This window comes from Armigeres subalbatus, chromosome 2, assembly GCF_024139115.2.
Source record: "Armigeres subalbatus isolate Guangzhou_Male chromosome 2, GZ_Asu_2, whole genome shotgun sequence".
Taxonomy (NCBI): domain Eukaryota; kingdom Metazoa; phylum Arthropoda; class Insecta; order Diptera; family Culicidae; genus Armigeres; species Armigeres subalbatus.
Window position 1 is genome coordinate 126,814,787 of NC_085140.1, and position 25,207 is coordinate 126,839,993.

The 25,207-nt window shown below is 38.4% G+C and overlaps 1 protein-coding gene across 12 annotated transcripts in view; it reads right to left on the minus strand.

Moving 5' to 3' along the window:
* The window catches only part of LOC134210832 (protein alan shepard), an 879,934-nt gene that overhangs the window by 248,081 nt on the left and 606,646 nt on the right, over positions 1-25,207 (minus strand). For all 12 annotated transcript variants that reach the window (XM_062687157.1, XM_062687155.1, XM_062687153.1 and 9 more), the window contains one exon: positions 21,538-21,774. In XM_062687157.1, the coding sequence (XP_062543141.1) occupies positions 21,538-21,774 (237 nt within the window). The remainder of the gene's footprint in view (positions 1-21,537; positions 21,775-25,207) is intronic.

Below are 25,207 nucleotides of genomic sequence, written 5' to 3' on the forward strand. Positions count from 1 at the left end.
TAAATCGGGTTAGCGGGAAATGTAATTTTCATACTGTGTTGTATAACCATGAAAATTTCTTCTACTTCCCATTCTGGAAGGATCGAAAATACAGAAACGATTGGTCGTAAAAATTTGCAAACGCCAATTTTATGTGATCGTTCTACGATTAGGCTACATACGGGCCATTTATGGTCTGTTACTGGTTGTTTGTTGGCTTTCGATTTTCGTATGCAACCGTGAGGAAATAACTGCAAAATTAAATCGATTTTCAGGAGTACACATTCCACGGCGGTGTTTTTGTTTACAGTAACAACATATTATGTGCCATTAGAAGGAGCGTGCCGACAATAATAAATATTCATTTTTCTGAGTTTTTCTTCTATAATTGATTTACTACAACCTATTGTTTCGAGATGACCAAACTCCTGTGGTTGTGATATAACTTGCTATAAATAATATAGGAACTAACTGAAAGCTACTTAAATTTTCAGTTTCGGATTCAGTTTATTTCTAAAGGAAGAAAAAAAAATTTTGATGTAAGAGTGCTCAGCAAAACAAAACGCGTCAGTTTATATTCATCTAGAAAAAAATTAAAACAAGTTTGCCAAAATAGGGTAGAATACGGCATTGGCAGGGTGCGACAGTTGTTGGCACCCTCAACAATATTTGCGTTTTCCAGCAAACATACACTATTTATGAACATAATTTTGATTCAGTCACAAAATTTAAAGTCTAAGCTTTCATTTGAATAAGTTGTTTGTGTAAAAGTAGCAAGATTTGATGAGTTAATCACCAAAACAAATTTGCGCCTACGAAATCCTTGCCATTATTGCATTGCCAAAGAAAGCAGCGCACGAAAAGCAAACCGTTACTTACTTTTTTGGATCGCCTGTTTCTTCTCTTTTTTGCGTATGACACGACAAAGTAAGTACGTAAACTACTTTTTACACTTTATCACCACTTGATTATCACCACAAAGAGCAAATTTATGCAATATTTGCTCTATGTTTCACTAAATAAAATCGGGACTGTTTGTTTTCTTTGACAGCAGCACACTTCGGAATAGAGCGAGAGAATGTGTTTGTGAGCATATCAAACACACGCTAAAAAGATACCACGCACAATTCTATGTGATTTGATTTTAGCAAAAATACGAACAAAATATCCGGCGATGGTATTTAGTTAAAAAAAGTGTTAAAATACAAATGCTTCTATTCAGATTTTTACGCAGACCATGAATTATATCAAAAGTGATAGCAACACCGTAGTATTTTAACCCTTATGTGGCTGACAGGACCGTTTTCCTTTTGCAACTTCAATACTTTCCAAGCTCATCAAAAAATCATAACCATTCCCATTCCTACATAGCGCATTTCAACCATAAATAATTGCCTACTTTTAGGGTATTATCTATTATTCAACTGTGAAACGTAGTGTAAGAATGGGGTGACTACAGCGGCTGGATAGGACAGTGCTGCAGCTGCCCATTATTCAACATATGAAGACTCACGAGGTGGAATATATTGTTTATATACTATACTTCCAGAACCGACGAGCTTCGTTTCAACTAAAATTGATTAATTATATATTTTTTACATTATTTAAAAGACGGCTAAGTATTCAAAATTTGCAAATTTGTATTCCATTTTTTTTTTAGATTAATTCTCGATTAAAGCAGAAATTTGTACTTCATTTGTATGGGAGTCCCCCTTCCAGAAGAGGAGGGGACTAATACCATTATAAGAATCTTCATCGTTCCCAAAAACCTCTACATACAAATGTTCATGCCGTTTCCTAGTCTATAAAGGCAGACAGACAAAAACTCCTTCTCATGTGTATAGATTTGGTTTTACGTGGTTTACGTCGAGTGGTCGTGTCTTGTACACAACAACCATTATTTTTTTTGATGAAACTAACATGTCATGTAAGGACCGCAAAGAGCAAGTTGTATATTTGAAACTGGTTGATAGACTTTTGCTTACGACTATAAGGCATTACAAAAGACAAAAGATGTAAATCTTGGCAGCGGACAAAAAGCATGTAAGTTCCCTTCTCCAAAATGGCCAACATTATTCAAATAGGTTGAAAATGGTAAAAGTTATGAAATTGTCAATATCTGGGTACACGGCTACCCAATCTGCCACTCACGTCTGTTTTTTGTTGGCCGCATAAGGGTTAAATTTGTTTTACAATGTGTTTAAATGCTTTTGCCTATCTGTCTACATGACATAAAATTGATGCCAAGGCTAAAAATTCCTGCTTTGTTTTAAGCCAGTTTTGATAAACAATGAAGTTTGTTCCAAAATTGAGTGAAGCGAGATGAGCGTGCGGCCGATAAATATGAATGAATTTTACTTAAGGGTATGCGATAACACAATTTTTCCTGACGAAACGGAACGAAACGAAATTAGAAATGCTACTGTTCGATCGGAACGAAACGAAACGAAATTCAAATTTTCTTCCGAAACTTCGAAACGAAACGAAATCAAGGTTCATTTGATTCGAAATTTTTCGAAACGAAACGAAATTTATTTTTGTTTCCGTGGAATTTTTATTAAATAGTAATATAGATAATGCAAAAAACGAATAAAAAAATCCGCGGTGAAAATAATTTTGCTTAATATTTTTAGAGTCAAATAAGGTCGATTCAAGGCCCTCCTTAGCCGTGCGGTAAGACGCGCGGCTACAAAGCAAGACCATGCTGAGGGCTGGGTTCGATTCCCGGTGCCGGTCTAGGCAATTTTCGGATTGGAAATTGTCTCGACTTCCCTGGGCATAAAAGTATCATCGTGCTAGCCTCATGATATACGAATGCAAAAATGGTTACCTGGCTTAGAAACCTCGCAGTTAATAACTGTGGAAGTGCTTAATGAACACTAAGCTGCGAGGCGGCTTTGTCCCAGTGTGGGGATGAAATGCCAATAAGAAGAAGAAGAAGAAGAAGAAGAAGAAGGTCGATACAAATATACCTAAAATAAAATTTTGATGCGACAACAAAAAAAAAATCGGAAAATTAGGGTAAATGATCCAATAATGGAGGAACTAAGCACGTTCCATCACTATTAATTTTCCTAGAATTAAACAAAATTTCATTTCGCTTACCTTGGATATATTTTCAAAAGCGTTCCCCATATATTTTATTGGAAAAATGCTTCCGTCGCATGTATTCCATGTATTCTGTCCTAAAATATCATCTCCAATTATTGGTACACTGTTCCAATAGTTACGGTATACTTTAATTCGTGTTCCTATAGTTGCGAATCCCATTGTTTTCTTACGGGACTCGCAACTATAGGTACACTACCGCAACTATTGGTGCACAGGCGAAAATTTAGTAAGGTATTTTCTAGATATTTACCAGTTTTTGAAGATAATCAATGCTGTATTTACTTGCTTCGTATCTTGACAAATCGTTTTATCATTAGACGTAATGGGTTGCTGCGTTTGATTCATAGATTTAACGAACACTGTACTACCGCAACTATAGGAACACCCACGACTATCGGATCGTTTGCCCTACAAGGATTTTCAAAACACTCTTTAAGGGGCTCCACACGCTCCGACGTGTTGTACAACTACTCCGCTCCTAGGAAATTTGGTTCGGTCGGAGAAAAGTCGAACCGTCTGTGGGCAAGTTGTACGACTGTTTGACAGTACAACTTGCCCACAGACGGTCCGACTTTACTCCGACCGAACCAAATTTCCTAGGGGTGGAGTCAAAGTTGTACAACACGTCGGAACGTGTGTGGGGCCCTAACAAATCCGAGGAGGTTTTTGATTTTTTTATTTCATTTTAATATTTATTTTTTACTAGTTGACCCGGCAGACGTTGTCCTGCATAGTAGGCGATAAAGCGCGTCTGGAACTGCCCATGCGAAATTTCCATACAAATCATAATTTTAGTTTTTCACTATTTACTCAACTTTTCCCGTGATTTTCGCATGAGGAAATATCATATAAACCCGTCGGAAACTATAACGAATGTTTCTGCTGAAGAAATGAAAAAAATCCATCCAGCCGTTTTCGAGTTATACGGATACGAACACAGACCATTTCATTTTTATATATAAGATTACCGCCTCCCCTTTGACCTTTCCAGCATCAGTAGGGCATAATTCTTATTAAATGTGACGGCCTTTGAGCAAAATCAGCAATGCTCATTTTGAATATGAATCTGAAATATTTATTTGCCCAGCAGCTATTTTAGATTCAGACACCAGTCAACTGTCAAAAACTTAAAACTGGCAAAACGCTCGTTAAATTTTCTGCAGATTTGAACCACCAATGAATCACGAGTTTCAAATATTTTGGTTTATGAATGCGTCATTTTATCTACGGACAAACCACTTTGCAATTACGGCGCCTTTCTTGGCAGCAACATAATGATTTCATTTAATTGAAAATTAAAAAAACATGTGTTGGGGAAACAAACGAGTTCGTTCCAGATTCAAAGTAGAATAGTGATAGAAAATTTGAAATGAAACTGAATCACTACTGATTTCATTCTACATAATTGTTACCCAAATGCCATAAGGAAAATATGACTTAATTTTACAAAAGGACATAGGTAAGCAGAGGCGCGGCCTCGTTTCGAGACGTGGGTAGGACAAAAGCTGGATTTTCAAATCTATAGAATACTTTTATGGAATTTCAGCGACTTTCCGGATATCTTCTAGGATTTTAAGAGATTTTTTCGAACATCCTCAAATAAGTTTTAAACTTATTATGACTATTAAGACAATCATTACTTTTCTTGTGGTTTTCAGAAATTTTAAGAATAATGTTACTTCGAATTTCCACCTTTTTTTTCTTTCTAATCTCTAGGATTTCATGAAAATAAACTCTTAGAAGCTTTCAGAGTTTCTCTTCTCATATGTTGACTGTAAGACATTCGGATATGCTACCAACATTATCAACTGCTTCATATTTCTGCGATTGTGGTCTCATATCCTTGTTTAGTTTCTCAACTTCCGGATACGAGCTCGGCAGCCTAGTGACTACCGTTTCTGCCTCGGTCTCTAGAAGCAACAATAAATACACACTTACATTCCTCTCCTTTCCCAACTGATTGAAGCTATAGGTAAATACCAACCTTTATTCATTGATCGTAGCGCAATTTATACCAGTTCTGACCAGTCACGAAGAAGCGATCATTTTAAAGTTCAGTCAGTCTTAGCTAAGTTAAGCTAAGCGTTACCCTTGTTTAGATATTCAACTTATAATTAATTCACTTGTCAGTCTGTCAATGCTTATAAAATTTTAGAAATTATCTGAGCCTCTCTGAACTAGCAAAAATAATTATGTACTTCCAGAAAATTATGGAAAAGCAGAAACTGTTGGAAAATTCAAGACTTCTTGAAAAATTTCCATACATCAATGAGCATTTTTTGTTATGGGAAGAATTCCTCATAGACTCTGAGAAGACGTCTTCCGGAATATATTTCTCCATTACAATCCCGGGAACCTCCACGATTGTTAGTTTAACATCTGATAAGCTTCAAACCCCTGATTCACTTTGAAACGTTTTAAAGAATTTTATTTAGATCTTGAAATTGAAACAGTATTGATAACATTAGATTTTTTAGTTATCCATATGGTATTTTCGTACCATAATTATGGATAGGACAATGCTTCGACTGTCCTACCCAGGTATTTCCATGCGTGGGACATGTCCTACTTGTACCACCCACTCCCGGCGCCACTGTAAGTAAGTAACAGATCATTTTGGATCTATTCACCATTTTCAAAAGTATGCCCCTCATCATAAATAACGTGAAAAAAATCATCGCTTTATATCAACATTACCAACAAATTTCATATTGATTAGATCTGTTCACCATTTAGAAAAGAATTACAGATTCAAAGTGCCACCCCTCCCCCCCCCTTTCAATTAACATCCCAAATAAAGTCTCCAGGTAAATTTTCGACCAAATTCATGAAGATTTATTGAATCTGTAAAACTTTCCAAAATTGTCTTTTCAACAGATCTAAGCAATATGAAAGCTGTTGTTTGCAATACAAAACTGGACTTTTTAAAAAAAAAATAATAAGGTCTGTTGGAAATATTACTTTTTTATTTAAAGTTATTTTTACGTTGTTATGGTGAGGGGCATTTTTCATCCATCACTTTTTTTTATGGAGTTAGCCTTGGAATATAAACGAAAATCGTGACTGCTAGATGAAAACCTTTTTTCGTTTCATCACTTTTTCACAAATTCTTTGATGCGCTGCGGTGGGAGTTGAACCTCAACAATAATATCCGTGGGATGCGCTGACTCTAGCAACACTTTTACACTATCTGCATGTAGTTGTAGGCATCAGCTTACAGTGGCTAAACGTCTCGGATTATGTGGAACAGTGGCACAGTCTACTTGCCTCCCATGTCATGGTGCCCCGGAAAACGTTCAGTATTCCATGATGAATCTGTAAAGCCGTTATTTCTGCAGCTCAGCAAAATAAAGAACAAATTTCCGTAAAAAAATATGGTTATTTGCTGATTTTAGCAATAAAATGAAAGCTAGGACATGATATAACAATTGAATCGAAACTGCCTTGTTACTATTCAGTCGGTAGCTCTGAGAGGTGATCGCCAGTGTAAACTAATTAATTTGGCACAAAATCTTCCAAATAGGGATCCCGTGGCTTAGTCGGCTAAACGTCTGCTTTATAAGCGGATGGTCATGGGTTCGATTCCCAGCCACCCCATCAACCGTTCGTCAATCGCCAGAAGTGCAGCAATAGTACGGCGTAATGGGGAACGTGTCTGACCAACACAGCTACCTGACGGCGACAAAACATCGAAGAAATTTTCAAGCGGAAAGCTAAATGCGTTTCTGTTGAAGATACAGAATTGTATTACGTAGTGAGATTTAATGAAAGAATTTATATGTATAAAATATTTAGTGGAATTTGATTGACTTCATTGTGCGGCGCAGCCGAATTTTTTTTATGATATAGAAATTTGAATTATTAAAAATAAATTTCGAAATTCCGTTAAATTTCGTTAAAAGAATGATTTTTATGTCGAAATTTTTGAAATATAACGATCAAAACGAGATCAGAAAATCAGATTTCACCATACTCGAATTCCGCGGAATTTCGTTTCGAATGCCCTAAAACGAAATTTTTCGAAATACCGCATATGCTTAATTTTACTACTGGAGGATATAAACAACCAGCATTTGGCACCAATACATTACCAGTTTTGTACTTCCATGTCCAGTTGCTAAAGGGAGCAAACTCATTGCTGATAATAGAAATTGCTATGCCAATAGAAGAAACGTTGACCTGTTACTTTATATTAAATTTACTGAGTTTGTGGTAAAGCTGTTATATTTAGTGAACACCAATCATCAAAGAAAGAGCATACAAATGTATACCAGTTAAACTGTACCTGTGTTTTAGTGTAATTATTCATTATTTTTATCATTCAATTTGACGAATGTCTTAGACTGCCAAGAATAGGTATTTTCCCCTATGTATTTTTATTTTTATTTGCTTGACAACTTGATTGCATATATAATTGTTATTTTTGAAATGCAATATTTCGTGTGAACAGCTGATCATAAATTAGTACTGAACTGTGTATATCAAGTTCTATGATTCTCAACCACCGATTTCGATAATTTACCCACTAAATGAAACGTTTAGATCCTTAGGTTTGCAAACTGGGTAGAGAAATGGAATAGGCCACATGGTTTCAGAACAATTCCATGGTTGAGTGGGGCAAGTCCTTGCTGAAAGTCTGTTATTTAAAAATTCTGAATATGCTTACTGACGATGTCCTGAATATGAACTTACCTTACGTAGATCTCAACTGCAAATAGAGATCTCAATTGAGTAGCCCCGATCTATTCTTTGACAGCAGCACAAGCATTCATTCGATTAGTTTTAGTGCATATCATGTCAATTTGAAAATTTATCGACTGCCTTATAAACGGGAGGTCATGAGGTCAATTCCAGCCCCGTCCTTTTCCTACTTTCTATTTCGGTCTTAGTTTTTTATGTGTTTCACGTTCCACCAAAACGATTCTTACTGTTATAACCTTCCACAGTAACAATTCCAAAAACCTCCCGTAGCAGTCGTAGAGTTCTCTGCATTTTTCTTAAGTAAGTGTCCAACTAACTCTTCTTCCTGTTCCTCAGCATTCGCAAAGACGTGGCCTGGACAGATCTCGACTATTGGAGATTCCATTGCTTCCGTGTGAGACAGCGGTTCTCAATCTGGGGTACATGTACCCCTGGGGGTACCTCCGCTGGCCCCAGGAGGTACCTCGGACAAAAATGCGTAATGGCGAATGTTTTGCAATTGCATTAAAAACTTATTAAAAATGTTTTTAAACTTATTAATAAAGTTTTGATAATTTTCTAAAACTTTGTATTGTACATAATATGTATGAGGATTAGTGAATCCAAAACTTTTGAACCCTTCCCACTCCGACCAGCACAGTGCATGAAGGGCTGTGGGACAAAATAACAAAAGTACAAAACGTCGATTGAAGAAATTTAATGTTATCTACCTGATTGATCCAAAATATTCAATAATATTATTAAAATATGCTAGAACTAAAACCAAGATTTAAAGATTTGGGAACCTCTTTTCAAGAGGCTCAGAAGCCTCCTTTCAAGAGGCTCGGAAGCCTCCTTTCAAGAGGCTCGGAAGCCTCCTTTCAAGAGGCTCGGAAGCCTCCTTTCAAGAGGCTCGGAAGCCTCCTTTCAAGAGGCTCGGAAGCCTCCTTTCAAGAGGCTCGGAAGCCTCCTTTCAAGAGGCCCGGAAGCCTCCTTTCAAGAGGCTCGAAGCCTCCTTTCAAGAGGCTCGGAAGCCTCCTTTCAAGATGCTCGGAAGCCTCCTTTCAAGAGGCTCGGAAGCCTCCTTTCAAGAGGCTCGGAAGCCTCCTTTCAAGAGGCTCGGAAGCCTCCTTTCAAGAGGCTCGGAAGCCTCCTTTCAAGAGGCTCGGAAGCCTCCTTTCAAGAGGCTCCAGAGCCTCCTTTCAAGAGGCTCAGAAGCCTCCTTCAAGAGGCCTGGAAGCCTCCTTCAAGAGGCTCAGAAGCCTCCTTTCAAGAGGCTCAAAGCCTCCTTTCAAGAGGCTCAAGCCTCCTTTCAAGAGGCTCAGGAAGCCTCCTTTCAAGAGGCTCAGAAGCCTCCTTTCAAGAGGCTCGGAAGCCTCCCTTTCAAGAGGCTCAGGAAGCCTCCTTTCAAGAGGCTCGGAAGCCTCCTTCAAGAGGCCTGGAAGCCTCCTTTCAAGAGGCCTGGAAGCCTCCTTTCAAGAGGCCTGAAGCCTCCTTCAAGAGGCCTGGAAGCCTCCTTTCAAAGGCCTGGAAGCCTCCTTTCAAAAGCTCAAGCCTCCTTTCAAGAGGCTCAAGCCTCCTTTCAAGAGGGCTCGGAAGCCTCCTTTCAAGAGGCTCGAAGCCTCCTTTCAAGAGGCCTGGAAGCCTCCTTTCAAGAGGCCTGGAAGCCTCCTTTCAAGAGGCCTGGAAGCCTCCTTTCAAGAGAGCTCAGAAGCCTCCTTTCAAGAGGCCTGGAAGCCTCCTTTCAAGAGGCTCAGAAGCCTCCTTTCAAGAGGCTCGAAGCCTCCTTCAAGAGGCCTGAAGCCTCCTTTCAAGAGGCCTGAAGCCTCCTTTCAAGAGGCTCGGAAGCCTCCTTTCAAGAGGCTCGGAAGCCTCCTTTCAAGAGGTTCGGAAGCCTCTTTCCATTGGTTCGGAAGTCTCGTTTTTCAAGAGGCTCGAAAGCCTCCATTTTAGACGTTCGGGAGCCTCCTTTCAAGAGGCTCGGAGTCCTGCTTTCAAGAGGGTCGGAAGCCTTCTTTCAAGAGACTCGAAAGCTTCCTCCCAAGAGGCTCGGAAACCTCATTTCAAAAGGCTCGGAATCCTGTTTTTAAGGGACTTGGAAGCTTAGTTTTAAGAGGCTGGGAAGCCTTTTCAAGAGGATCGAAAGCCTCCTTTCAAGAGGCTAGGAAGCCTCTTTTAAAGAGGCTCGGAAGCCTCCTTTTAAGAGGCTCGGGAGCCTTATTTCAAGAGGCTCGGGAGCCTCATTTCAAGAGGTTCGGGAGCCTCATTTCAAGAGGTTCGGAAGCCTCCTTTCATTGGGCTCGGCGCTTCCTTTCAAAGGGCTCGGAAGCTTCTTTTCAAGATGAAAAACCTTTCAAGATGCAGAATGGCTATGCTGAAAATCCCTCTTATTCGACGATTCAGTATTCGATCTTCGGGATGCTTCTGGTGGTCAGCGTTGGGATGTTGGTTAGGCAAATTCGTAGAAGTAGCAACAGAGTTTTCACCAGGTTACCTCGTTCTACAGCTAACCTTTACTGAACAGCAGAAAAGGTAATCCCCGGTCGGTCGACACCCAAGAACTTACGAATTTCCTCAATTTTCTTGGAGATATGGTAGATGCGAATACATTTGCTGGCTGTCATGGACAATATCACGCAATTGGTCCAGAGGAAGACTGCAATAATCGCGGATCGGAAAATTCGGTTGCGCCCTGGTGAATTACCGATGACGATCAGTAAAATATCGTCGGCGTAGATAAAGGCGTATCTGTTGGGAAAACGGGAAACTTAATCCATGGAAATAGTGGAAAAGTTTGACTCCAGAACCAACCCATTTCCTCTTGGTAAGAACTCGATGTTTGGTTCATTATAAGGACCTTAAAGGAGCGCCCAGTGAGGAAGTTTCGAGCGAATGCAAGAAGATTTCCATTGAACTCCAACAAATTTTGCTTTTGGCTTTCTAAGGCGTTCTAAAACATCCCCAAGGCCGGTGAAATATGAGCCTGTTCCGTCACCGAAAAAAGCGTGTTGTTGAAATCCAAGTCTTCGGCCTGTTTCCAACTTATCATGAAGCCGGCGGTTGACTAACCTTTCAACGAGCTTAGAAGTGCAGGAAGTGAAGGAGATCCCGAGTAGACGAAAATAGCTAAATAATAGCAAATGTTGATAAGATAGCAAAATGAGATATGGACTTGATTGATATAAGAGATAAAAGATCAGACGACAATATCAATATGTTGCACTACAATATCATGAGGAGATCATGTTATGCTATTTGTAAGAAGTGATCAATATCTTGTGCCATTAGTTTGTTCTTATCCATAGCATATCTTGCTATTCAAATGATATTTCGGTGCAAATTTTTGATATTGTTGCCTGTTCTTTTATCTCTTATATCAATCAAATCCATATCATGTTTTGTTATTCTGTTCATGGCTTCTGCCCGGGATCCGCCAGTACTTAATGACGTCCCAGTTAAGTAAGTTGCCAATTGTCCGATCATTACCGAGTTTCTTCTGCTTATGGGTAGGGCAAAGGACATTTTGGCCGTTGAGAAGGGTTGGAAGGTTAGCACATTCGGAGTAACTTGGAAATTGTCCACTGTCGGTGTTTCAGTGACGATTAACCTTTGAGAATCGGCCGGGTACCCATTTACTGAAACTAAGAACGGGATGTCTTCTCCAAGTGCATTGACGACATTCAGAGTGTCGGATATGGTCCTATCTTGAACGTCAGCAGCCGATTGGGCCGGGCTTACTATTCCGAGGAATTTCTCCCACTGTTTCCTGTTAGTGTCTTTGATAATAATTTCCTCCGTTACACATCCAGATTTGAGAACTAACTTTGAGGAATTAAATAGGCGGATGCCTGCTAAGTGCCTGGAGGGTCTTTCTTCTAGTTTTCGCAGCTCTTCGGGGTCTCCTCAGGTCGCCATCAGAAAACTTGTGTAAGCGCGTGCAGACACTTGAATGGGTTAGTGATAACTACCATTGAGGGTCCGAGTTCCTCTTTAAGATCGGAAGGATGGACCTGCTGGCCACGAAAATGTCAATGAAAGCAGCAGAATGGCCTTTGAAAAGGGTGACCAAACCATCGTTAAGGGTCACCAAATCTTCGTCTTTCCATTGAAAATTCGATTTTTACATTAAAATGTGATAAAATCATCTTGCTTTGGGAAAACTTTAATAGCGTTTTGACTTCAATTCCGAACATGATTCATATTACGAACACTCTCTTTTAAATGGAACTTTGGCTTAATACGTGTAATGCTTTCCATAGGATCCTGAATTTGTTTGTAATCTTGATCCCTAGTACGGAATAAAAAGGGTGCTAAAACACCAATGTTCGGAATAGGAGTCATGTTCGGGATTTGAGTCGAAACGGTATGGAAGTATTCGATTATTGGCCGAAAATTCACTCATCATTAATTGCTTTCACCCATTTCTATTTTCTATGGAAAATTTATAATTTTCGTTGGACATTTCAATTTAACTCCAAACAAAACACCTCGTACTTCACCCTGCTCATATTTCATTATCAGTGGATCGGCACCCAACCCTTAACAATGCTCACCCCGCCTGATGGATGGGTCCACGTTTTCGCCTCCATCATCGTGTTTTCCTAGTTCTGCGTCACGCAAAGCAATTTCCGAAACCTAATTACATCGGCTGGCAAGGTTCCTTTTTTCCTTCAACTAATCATCTCCATTATGTTACTGTCCCGTCGTGTTGGTCGGCCGTCGTCAAAAGAGATCAATATCACCATCACGCCAATAGTTTCGACAACAGCATGAACGAACAGCCAAAGCCATCGTCATTTCCCATTTTGCTCTGATAAAATGCTGGTTTCGCCATTTGTCGTCTGGCGCTTGCGGTATCTGCTCTGTGTCTGTCTGCATCAGACAACGGGAGCCACATATTTCATCTTCCACAATAATCTATAGTCGTCTCGTGCAAATATAGTTATAGTGTTGCGGTGGCCAAGAATAGACATTGCTTCCAATTGAAGTGGCTTTACTTGGAATGTGGGAATTGAGTTCAATAAAATACAGTTCGCATTGATATATGGAGCGTTTGTTTGATAAACTGCATATGTGAAGATTTTGGTGATATTCATATTTTGAATTCTCTTCATATCTCGGCGATTTTTTTTAGAAACGTACTGAGAATATCTCATTTGTTAGAGAAACTACTAATACTCACGTACTGTATAGTTTCCTTAATTTTGAGTGAAACCGTTGATCCAAACCCAAAGAATTAAAAGGATTGGATCCACAATGGCACTACCATTGCGTTTGATAACAATATTAAGTTGTTTCCTACGAAAAATGGATTTATGTAGTTTTTCAAACTAATGATTCAAATACATTCATTTGTTAATTATTCCAACAAGTTAATCGATAATGTCTGACAATTTTATAGGTTTATTACCACTGTTTTGTTTTTGTATAAGCTTTGTTGTAATTTTTCGAAACTCTACCACCACAAATACTTTAAGACACAAACAATTTTCACAATTGGGCTAAAAGAATATTTTTGATAATAATATATGTATATAAAAATACTGAACTTTGTTCATCGGTTGGAACTCGACCACCCACAGATAAGCAAACATTGGCCTTGTTTACTCTGCACTACTGCACACCCAAATCGAAAACCTAAGAAAACAGTAAGATAATAAATACTAAGAAAACCCGTTGCACTGTCGCTGTTCACCCAAGGAAAAAATTGATCGCCTCTGGCACTGGATCAATTTCGAGTCCAACGGGTGAGGATAAAGGAGCACGGTCAGACATCTTCACCGTCGTCGTCGTCGTCATCGTAATAATCTCTTTCTTCAAACCCTTTCTGGTGTAGGAGGAAGTGGAAATCTTTTGTTCCCCATCTTTAGTAGTATTGCTCCGCATTTCTAGCCACCTCATTTTTATTGTGTTGGTTCGGATCGGATCGGGGATTGCAATGGATATGATTGGGGGTGATAGCGTTGTCGGTTGATAGGAATGGATGGGTGATAAGGTCCGATGGCTACTGGTTGGGTTCACCACCGATGTGAAATGTCGTCAAGTCGTCGATGGAGACGGTCAACGTTTCTGAAATGGTGCATTGTGCGATTTGTGGAGTAGTTTGAAGCTCTTCAATAGCGAAATCAAACATGCTGACCACGCACCTCTTGTGTTCAAGTAAATATAAATACTTCGAGTTTTTATTTAGAATACATTTTCCCCGAGAATTGTCCAATTCCAACCCGAAAGGCATCGGATCCGCCACCTCTGTACCATTACCGACTAAGCCGCGGGAGTTCGGTAACCTGTATTATTAATCTATATAAAGAATTTTCCCCTCTTTTATTCAATAAAGGCAAATCTGTCAACGCTCTCAAATGAGGTGCTAAATCTAAACGCTGGTGAAAAAATCCCATTCCTGTCATCGTCTCCAAGCCTACACCCAACAGCAGCGACCCAAATGACGATTAATGATCTCATGGATGACACCGCCCGCTCGGGATCAGGGTTGATTTTCGATTTTTTCCCCTCATTTGACAAGACAGGATCATATTAGAGGATTTCCCGGAAAGTCAAAGCCAACAAAGTGCTGCTGTACCGTTGTCGTCGTTGGTTGATGGGTTCCGCACCTCATCTCCCTTCTCGTGGCGCAAATAATTCCACCCACATCTTTTCCACCCAAAATGGCACATAAACACTCTAAATCAATAATCGCCAGTTTTCTGTGCCATTTTTATGAGCGTATAGCTTTTTCTGCACACAACGGTAGGTAGGTGCCCGCACCGAGCAGCATCACGTTCCTTTCGCGTCGCGCCATTAAGGAACTCGCCCGAAACTAAGTTGGCCGGAGTCGTCCCATTTAATGCTCATTTTACGATCAACGTCGTCGACCCCCCAGTCAGTGTTGCCTTTTCTACACTGTGCGCTTTTATCGATCAAATATTTTATCAAATTTACTTTTGTTTGAGTTGTTTCATCGATTCGGGGCATTCTCCCGTCTTATGTCGGTAAACGTTTCTCGTGTTCTTTTGCTACCGGTGGATAATTTATGCTGCTTTTAGGTTTTCATTGCATTTATTTTTTGAAGATAATCAGCTGATGACAGCGGGACAATCGATTGATAGAAAGTGTGTCGACGGCACGCGAACATGATTGATGTCTATTTTGTGACCCTATTTGCATTTTTTCACAGTAACCAAACTAAAATTTCTGCTGAAATTTCCATTCCATAAACTAATTCTGTTAATGCTCATTTTTCAAATTGATCAATCAATTCCGATTGCTATCAGAAACCAAGGTGGGTGTTATCTTTAATTCCATATTTGAGATTATGGCTTTCAGTCTTCTTATGCTCAAAAACGGGTTTTACGTTTTTATCCGACGTTCTATTCTTAGTTAACTCCTTGATAAAGGTACAATATATGTAACCGAAACGTCGGATAGAAACGTAAAACCCGTTTTTGAGCATAAGAAGACTGAAAGCCATAACCTCAAATATTACCATCATAGTCGATCTCTCCTAGAAACTTAATTCCATACTAAAAACAAACAAAAAATGACATAAGCATGAGTACTTCTAGTTAGTACTTCTAGTCGCCCCTTTTTATCGTAGCTAGTGAGGGAAAATGTTGATGTGTTACTTATTTGATGAGACTCATACGACCATCTCATAAGTAGTGGAGAAAGTATTCATTGGGTTAGGATTTTGTTGTAGCTGGCAATGTGACCAAGGAAGTTCTTACTCTATAAATATACCTACTCGACGTTACCGGTAGAAATTCTTCGAACTCTTCACTCTTCGAAAATTCCAGAGCAGAAATTCAAGCCAATGGAAATTATTAAAAAGTTATAAATCAAAAACCTTTGGAATTTTCACTTGAACAAGTTCGTAATTAAACACTTTTTTTTAATTTGAACGAGATTGCAGCGGAATTTCTACGAACAATATTTCGAAACTTCTTAAGGAAATCCTTCAAATTTTATCATGAAATACGAAAATTCTAGAGATATTATGAAAAAAAATACGGAATCTTCACGGAAAATAAATCAGAGTTTTCATAGGAAATAATTCTAAATTTCCACGACAAATTCTTTTGAATTGCTGCGAAAAATGATTCGAAATTTTCACGGGAAAATCTTCGAAACTTTTCAAGAATTTCTATGGCAAATTTCCAAGGCAAATTCTTCAGAATTTTCACAACCTGGCATCACTGCTGATACTCGCGTTTTTGTAGTGTGTACACGGTAGGAAAAAAGTACCTATTATTAGTATATTATTATTAGGTAATTTTCACCCAAATCGCGAAAATTGGTTAAATTTTTATCGAAATTAAGTAAATTTAATCTAATATGGTAAATTTACTTAATTTTGAAAAGAAAATAACCAAAAGTTGGGAAAAATTTACTTAACTTTTGTAAACATGAAATCACACTCTACTGCCCTTGTTGAGTAGTTTTTCTCTTCATTTTATGATAACAAAGGGAAGAGGAAGGAAGATGAAAGAGAAAAAAAGTACCGAAAATTAGGTACTTTTTTTCTAACCGTGTAGTCCCATATCAGCGCTTACACAATTTTCATCTGTCAACTACAGTGCTGCTAAAGGCATCTCTATTGGCTTTAACAATTCGATATCAATGTCCGTACTTTACATTACAGCTGTAATAGCCAATGGTGGAGGCAAAGCCAGGGCACGTGACCTACCAAATCGAAAAAATTTCCTGGATATTTGATTATTAATGCCGAAAGTTTCTTTTGGATAAATCTTGGAATATCTTTGGAAATTCTGATAGGTATTTCTCCGAAAATTTATTGTCGTAAGTTCCTGTAAGAATTCCGTCGGAAATAACTTTAGTAGTTCCTCAAGAATATTAATTTCTGAATGATTCGAAAAATAATGTCTGTAAGAATTTCTGATTTCCCAAAGAGTTTCTTAAGATTCGAAAGCCTTAAGGAATTTCTAATTAAATTCCCAAAGGAATTTTTAATCAATTTTCTCAAGAACTCCGTGGTGAAATTATGAATATATTCCTAAGAGGAATTTCGAAGGAATTCCAAGAATTTCTTCCTAGACATCCGGAAGGGATTTCTTTGGGAATGACTGGAAGAATTTGTTTGAGAAAATCCTGGAATTGCTGATGAAAATCATAAAGAAATTAATGAGTTTCAATTTTCAATGGAATTCACAACGAAATTAAAAAAAAATTCCAAGGTATTTTCGAAAATTATTTGGACTTTCCAAGGATTTCCTGGATAATATTTCTGAAGGATTTCTTCTAAAACAATTTCCAAAGATATTCCTAAAACCATTTTCATGGCTATTCCTGATGGAATTCCCAAAGGATTTTCCACAGGTATTTTTGAAGAATTTTCCAAACGAATTCTTAAGGGAATTTACAAATTAATTTATAAAAGAGTTCGTTAAGGAAATTCCGAACGGAATTTCCAAATTAAATTTTGTTGAAATTTCCAACATAAAGTTAATTAATTTCTGCAAGAATTTCTTTGGACATTCCTCCAAGAATTCTTTCAGGATGTCTTTGGATTTATTCTGAAAATTCTCCGGAAATTCCATCGGAGATAAATCCAGATATTTCTTTGGATAAAGACAGGAACACCGTCGTAATATTCCTTCGCAAATTCAAAGAAGGTGTTATATGAAAATTTCGAAAAATCCTATTTTTAAGGATTTTTTTCAGTACCTTCTTCGGAAGTTGTTTTAGGATTTGCCGTTAGGAATTAGTTCGGAATAAATTTTAGGAACTCTGCCGATACTTTCTCAAGAAATCCCTTTGAGAACTCTAGGCAGAAATTCTTTAAATTCCTGCGAAATTTCTCTCAGGAATTTCTTTGGAACTTCCTCCAGGTATTCTTCAAGAACTCTTTTAGGTATTCTTTCGGATTTTATTTAGCAAGCTTACAGACATTCCATTAGACCAGCGATTCTCAACCTGGGTAAATGTACCCCTGGGAGTACCCTCGCCGAGCCCAGGGGGTACCTCGGAAAAAAATGCATAATGGCGGATATATTACAATTTCAATCAAAACTTATTGATAAAGTATTGATATATGTATATTTTTTTTAATTTCAGAATTTTATCTTGTACATAACACGCATGGCGATCAGTAAGTCAGAGACTAATGAATCCTGCCTTTTACACCCAGCACAGTGGATAAAGGACAGGACGACGAATTAACAAATTTTAAAAATTTCTAATGTTATCTACTTGATCGTAACACAATGTTGAATGTTATGTTAAGATAAGAATATGCTTCTGAACTAAAACTTGCAGTCTACACGTTCGGAAGCCTCCATTTGAGAGACATGAAGGTTTTTTTTCCTGAAAAGCTCAGTTGCTTCGTTGCAAGAGGATTGGAAGCATCTTTCTACACTTCTCGAAAGCCTCCTTCTAAGCACCTCGGAGTACTCCTTCCAAGAGGATTGGAAGCCTCCTTTCAAAAGGTTCGGAAACTTACTTTCATGAGGTTCAGAGGCCTCCTTTCAAGTGGCCAGTAGCCCCCTTTTAAGAAGCCCGGAAGCCTTCTTTTAAGAGGTTCAAAACCCATCTTTCAAGAGGCCCGGAAGCCTCCTTTCAAAAGGCCCGGAAAGCTCCTTTCTAGAGACCCGGCAGCCTCCTTTCAAGAGGCTCAGAAACCTCCTTTCAAGAGGCCCGGCAGCCTCCTATCAAGAGACTAGGAAGCCGTTTATCAAGAGGTCCGGAAGTCTTCTTCTAGGTTTTGTTCTATTATTGTCAGGGGCGTTTTTGTCGATCAAATTTTATGAAATTTAGCCACATATTCTTTGATATGCAAAGAATGTTTAGGCCAAATTTGAGCATAATCAGTCATAAAAAGAACCCCTGACAATAATAGAACAAAACCTGCCAAAGCCGTCATTCCCCCTATTTCGATAATTGTCAGTTCCATTTTTCAAATATCTTATGAGTTACACTTTATTTTCATCTAGGGATCGTTCAAAAATTACGTCCGTGGTTTGAGGGGAGAGGGGGTTCTAGAATTTGTGATAGTTTGTGACAGGGGAAGAGGGGGGGGTCTCGTCGTGTGTTTCGTCCAACATGAAAAAATACCTTATTACATTTTAGAAACAATTTGATTAATTGCTAAAAAATATATTAATTTGCTGTTAAGAAAGTTAATTCCCACTAAATTCCTTGTAAAAGTAGTTACCATTATATATTTTACAGTTGTGCGTACAGGAGGAGGGGGGGTCAGTGATTTGTGACAGATTGTGACAGGAGCATTCCCGGCCTAACATGCATACGACTGCATTATTTAATTGATAGGGGAACAGACGGCTTTGGCAGGTTTTGTTCTATTATTGGCAGGGGGGTTTTTGTCGACCGAATTTTATGAAATTTGGCCACAATATTCTTTGATATGCAGAGAATGTTTGGGCCAAATTTGAGCATAATCAGTCATAAAAAAAACCCCTGCCAATAATAGAACAAAACCTGCCAAAGCCGTCATTACCCCTATTTATGACAGGAAGCAACTTTTCCTGAATTTCGAGGGCCGTGCAATACTGCAAAGGGGTTCACTTCTGCCTAAAAATAGCTTTTCTTGGTAAACATCGTTTGAAAAAGCTTTCATTTGATTTAAATTAACGATGTGCAGCACTCATTTCAGTCATAGCGATTGCATATCCGGCCCACTTCCAAACCAGTTTCCGGCCTAAGCAAAATTTCGCTAAATCTCTCAACATCTTACTCTCATTCTCTCTCGGGACGGTAGAAAATGCGACGTAAACAAAAAAAGCACGTTCAACGCCGACATGATGCCAGATGGTATTATTTATAATAATTTTTATTTGATTGAAAAGATATATTCACTCATCCAAATTACTTCCAAATGCTTAAAAACTATATTTTTTTTCACTTTTTGGAATCGAGAGAATTATAAATAACATGATAGCGTCAACTAATTAGATAGTTTTCCTATGAACGATGAAGGATTTTTTTCATATTAAAAAAAACTCCTGGCCGGTGCGGCTAGAAGTTCTTAAGCCGAGGGAAATTTTTGTTCGGTTTGAGGATACATTTTTAAATGTATTCTAATATGTTTATATTAGTTCTAGTGAAACGAACAAATAGGAAAGTTTCAAGTGCGTGAGTTTAGAATTATTGTGTGATAATTAACCGATTAAAGCAATGATTGTATCGAGAACTGTGACGATTTTCAGGTAGGTGTTTATATGAAAATACCGTTTTGTAAAAGTGGAAAGATTAACTCCGGCTCAGTGGTGTAGCAACGGAGAGCGAATGTTCGGAATCTACATTTTATTTTCTATAATTGGACCAATTGGGAGTGAAATAAATAGTTGGAAAATATTGAGTATTGTGTAAATAAATGGGAGACTTTTTAAAAATTATCAATCATAAACCTACGGCTTCCAAAAAGTATAAATCCTTAGTTTTATGTGCAGTGAGCCGGGAATCGGGTTCATAAGCCCAAGTAGTGATTTACCCTACTTCTATAATTTTCCGGATGTTTTTTTTCAACAAAATTTTCGAAATAATTCCTGCTTGTAATTTGGAAATTTGAAAATTGGAGTTTCTGAAAGGCCTTTCGGGAGGTTTAAGGAAAGAATCCTGGGAGAAATATCCAAATGAACTACAGGGGGAATACTATAAATTCAAGACAAAATTTTCAAAACGACTTATCTGCTTTTGTAAACAAAGATTCAAACGATTTGCAAAGGATTTCCTGGAGGAAGTTTCTTAGGTATTTCCGAAAAAAATCAAAGGAATTTAAAAGGACTTCCTAAAATTCCACAGCTATTTCTAAAATAATCTCTGAAGAAATTTCTAAAAGAATTCGAATTTTCGGAATTTTCTCAGAATTGCTTCTTTGAATTTACAAAAGAATATTTTGGGGAATCTCCAAAGAAATTGCTGGATTTAACTTCGAAGTAATGTCCAGAGGATTTTCTGGAAGAATCCTTAGACTAAATTCCGAAACAATACTTGGGAACTCCCAAGTAAATTCTTAAAATTTTGTCCTGGATTTGTGGAGGGGATTTTCGCTGGAAATTTCAGAAGAATTACTGGAATTATTTCCGATGGTATCCGAAGCAATTCTTAAAATATTTTTTTAATTGGATGAAGAGACCTTTTCAATAAATTAGACGATTGCATAGCATTTTATAGTCGATAAAATACAATAAAAATTTCGTAATATTTGAAATTGCCTGCCAATTTTTTAATTGATTTATCGCTTGACTGTTTACCCCCCTCATCTTACCGCTAGGCTAAGGAGGGCCCCGCCAGTTGTGATAGCTGTGCCAACATCTTTAACGCCTCGGTAGTAGTCTGTGGTGGTTTCTGCAAAGCGATCTGTGATTACAAATGCGCTCACAATTTGGAACCGATTTACGGAGAAATGGTTAGTATCAAAAACTTCCAACGACCTGAAAAGGATTCTGTCCACTGCCTTTCTTCCAGCAGGTTCCAGAAGCCCCCGGGAAAGGGGTCAGTTTTGGAACCGATCGAAACCATGCATATGGAACTACATATGGGTTTCAAATTTTATGTTTTTGCAAGGCGATGACTGTAGATATACATGTTCAAGACTGTAAGTAGACTCACTAACCAATTGGTAATAGGTTCTGGGTGTTCTGGTTTAGAAGGTTTGACCAAATTTCAGTACCTTTTCCACGGAAATTGTCAAATGGGCATTCGATAGACCTATGCTAAGTCATTCCATTACCTGAACGAGCGAATCAATTTTCAAACAATCATTGAGCAGTTCGAGCATTTTTGGATACTCACCGTGGTAGTGGTGTGTGGTGTGTAGGTCGCATACGCCGGTTGCGCCAGCGGGGCCGAGTACCGGTAGGCCGCCTGCTGTGTCGGTGCGTAACCGTAGCCTCCTGTTCCTCTGAATGGGCCACCGGGGATTCCGCCGGCTGGACTAGTCATAGCGGGTCGCTGGGCACCCTTTAGTGTGGCCTGCGAGGGCGGTGGTGCTCCAGGGTAGGCGCTCCGAGGCGCTGCTGTCGTGCTGCCCTGTTCGGTGGGGAGAGACAGAAGAGAGGGCAAAAAAGATAACGTTAGAGTTGTTGATGAAAAATTGTACATACGCCCGGAAAATACATTAACCCAAATATGTTGGGACAGCGAGCGGCCATCACACGGCAGAGAGTAGAGTTTCCTTTTCCCCATTTGCTTTATTGCGCAAGTTTTGTCCGCCGGTGCGAAACGACAGTTCGGTTATTTGATTTTAATTTTAATTGTTTCTCTGAATTCCTATTTTTTGCTATTGACGATATCACGGCTGGTGGACAAACAACCCACAAAATGGTGCATCAAATGGCGTGGTTGAGTGCAAATAATTTTGGTTTGGTAATTTTTGTCGAATGAATGCACACATCGAATCGAACTCCAAAGAGTGCATTTTTTGTCGTATCACCCAGCGGGAGGGAATTCACTCTGAATTCATGCTGGGAACATCTAAAAAAAAGTTTTGCCGATTCAATGAGTCGATTACCAGAACATTCAAAACAAATTATGAGTAATACAGCATCAGTATAGCTTTTCTACAATAAATTGATAGTAATCAATATTCAAATTTAAAAATGATTTTTATTAAAATTCATGTAGCTCTTGATAAATTCCCGTTAACCTATAAAGGGTTCAGGACAATATACAAGAGCTAACCCGAGCTCAGGATATATAAAGCAATGTCTAAAGTCAGTGCTATCTGGTTTATTAATTCCAAAAATTCTATAAGGATTCTTCCAATAATTATTTGGATAATCAACCAGCAAGTATTTATTCAGAAGCTCCAATGTTCAGAAGCTTTCAAACGATGTTTCTTGGTAAATTTTGAAGTCTTCTGATGAATATAGTTGATCGTCTGGGAACACAGTTTATTGGTACCTGATTTTTTTTAAATCTTTATTAAAGTGATTTTTTATGATTTTATAAGTTCATCACTATCGGTACTTGAAGTAATTCGTACGTTACTTCAGCAATCTTGGAAAACTGTTTTTGAAAGCTTCCGAATTTATTCCGTGAAACTACTTCGAGGTATACGTTTCAATACATTCATCAGAAACTTATAGAAACCAATTTTTCCATCTACAAATCAAAACAAATCTCTGAAAAATGTAGTCGAATTTGATGAAATATTGTGAAAGAACTCCTTGATGAATTATGGATGATCTTCTAGGGATTCCGAAAGCAAATACATATAGTCAAAATAAGTAAACAATGATAAGTATTTTTCAAGAACATATGAACAAACAAATAGGTAGATTTGCTAAATTTATAGCAACACATTTGGCATGAAATCTTGGAAAAACTTCTGAAAAAAAAAATTCTTGAGAGATAGGGTGGCGAAAGAATATTATGTAAAAGCTTTCAGACAAACTTCTAGTAGCATCTGGGGCGACTGGGAACAAAACAGCGGATTGTGTCAATAAAGCAATTTGTCCAAATTGTAACAAAATTCTTAACTCCAGAGCATTTTTATTAACGAAGCCATGCTTGGTCAACCAAGTCGCATGCCACCATGCTTTAATTAGCTGGGCCACATTTACAGATCCGCCAACAATGCCGTAAATCATCGTCTCGTTTACGACCAATAAGTCGTAGCATCGGACCGAGGTGCCCGCCGAGGACGAACGGAATCCGGCCATCTGAACAACACCAGAACATAAAAAAATCCTTCCGAACCTAAAGTCACAATTGGTGGCGCGGCGCGGCGTCTGCCGATACCGCACTCATTACCACCCCGGACCCACCGAACTCGAAATAATTTTTGTTTTATATGAACAATACCGGAAACGAATTTTTGCCATTTCTGTCAAGAGCGCGCGCGGAACTACGGTAGGGCAAAATTTATGGCCCTCTCGTGCTGGCTGCTTCTGATGCCGCTGCAGCTTTGGGGATAATTCGGGGTACACCACCGAAAAGCACTTCATTCATGGTGAGCGCGAATGAAATGGGGATTTTCAGTGGGATTTTAACTTTTTTTTTTCGGGCTCATCTGTTGGTGGAACTTGATAGGTGAGTGGGTGAAACACGCGGCGGTGGAAAGCACTGCTGGAGTGATCCAAGGGGAAATGCAATGTTCAGCCCCCATTCACCAACTTCACAAGTGGTGTGGCTTACGAGTGAGTGCGATTTTGCGCAATTTCACTTTTATGAGTGTTTGCGAAGTGCAAGAATGGTTTCAATGATGGTCGGGAAATTAGTGGCTTTTTACAGGGGGAGACACCGTGAGATGAGTCGCGCGGGAGTTCAGCGCGAGGGTTTAATGGCGCGGAACAGATGAACATTGGTATGAAATTTGGAAATGTTTTCAGCCAAGACCTGCTCAACACGCTTGAGGTTAATATCGAATTCGAAATTAAAAATGGTTTTACGCATTTTTTTATTGCTGAACTTTATTGTTACATGCATCTTGCTTTAAATCAATGCTCGCTTACTTTGCTAATGGATCCGAGATCTTTAGAGTTTAACACTTTCATTAAACATGCATGTATTTTTTTCTCAATAAGCACTCAACTAAAAGTTAAATTATCATTTTTATCATTCTATGGAGTAAATAATATTTCAACTACTAATAGCATTGAATCCTATTGGCATGAAAACTTAAGGATTATAGATCCTTTATTTACAATAGCTGACGTCCTCTTTGAAGTGTTCAATCTTTCTGAAAACTACCCACAAGTAGTATTATTTGAGGCATTCCACGGGGGCATGTCAGTCGATCCTGAGCGACCATTTCGAAAATATTTGAAACTCTGCACAGTTTTTCAATTTCATCTAAATCGTCATTTTTCTATATCAAATCTTCATATTGAGTCACGACTAACTTTTCAAAAGGGTGTATGTGAAAATGGTTCAAAAAAATTTAAAAAGCTGCACAGCAAAAACGGAATGTTCGATTGTTATGATTTTTTCAGCAAAGTTAGACAACTAAATGGTGATTCTTAAGAAAATGTGCACAGTAAAAAAAATTTTTTTTTGCCTTCAAAAATATCATTTTTGTCACAAAAACTCAAATATCTCAAAACCCTATCTTTTTCGAACGTAATTTTTTAGGAAAACGGTCCATTATATTAGCTATCTACCATAAAAAATTGGTGATGGTAAACTAATAAACAAAAAAGTTATGACATTTCAAACATTTCACAATTTTCACATTTAGTAAAAAAAAATTTTTTTTCTGTGTAAGTTATTTCGAGAATTGCAGTTTGATGCAGATGCCAGTGGAGATATATCAGCTTCCACACTGATATTCTTCCCTCCCCCTTCATACGGGAGCTTAGCAGAAGGAAGGTCGTGTGATATGTGCCATCACAAATATTGCCCTCCGCTCGCTTTCAAATCGACTTCTATAAAAACATTCTTCATGCCTGCCGTATCCTAACGGAACTATCAATTCTATACTTTCGCCTCTTATGCTATCATGAACATGTACGTCCAAGTT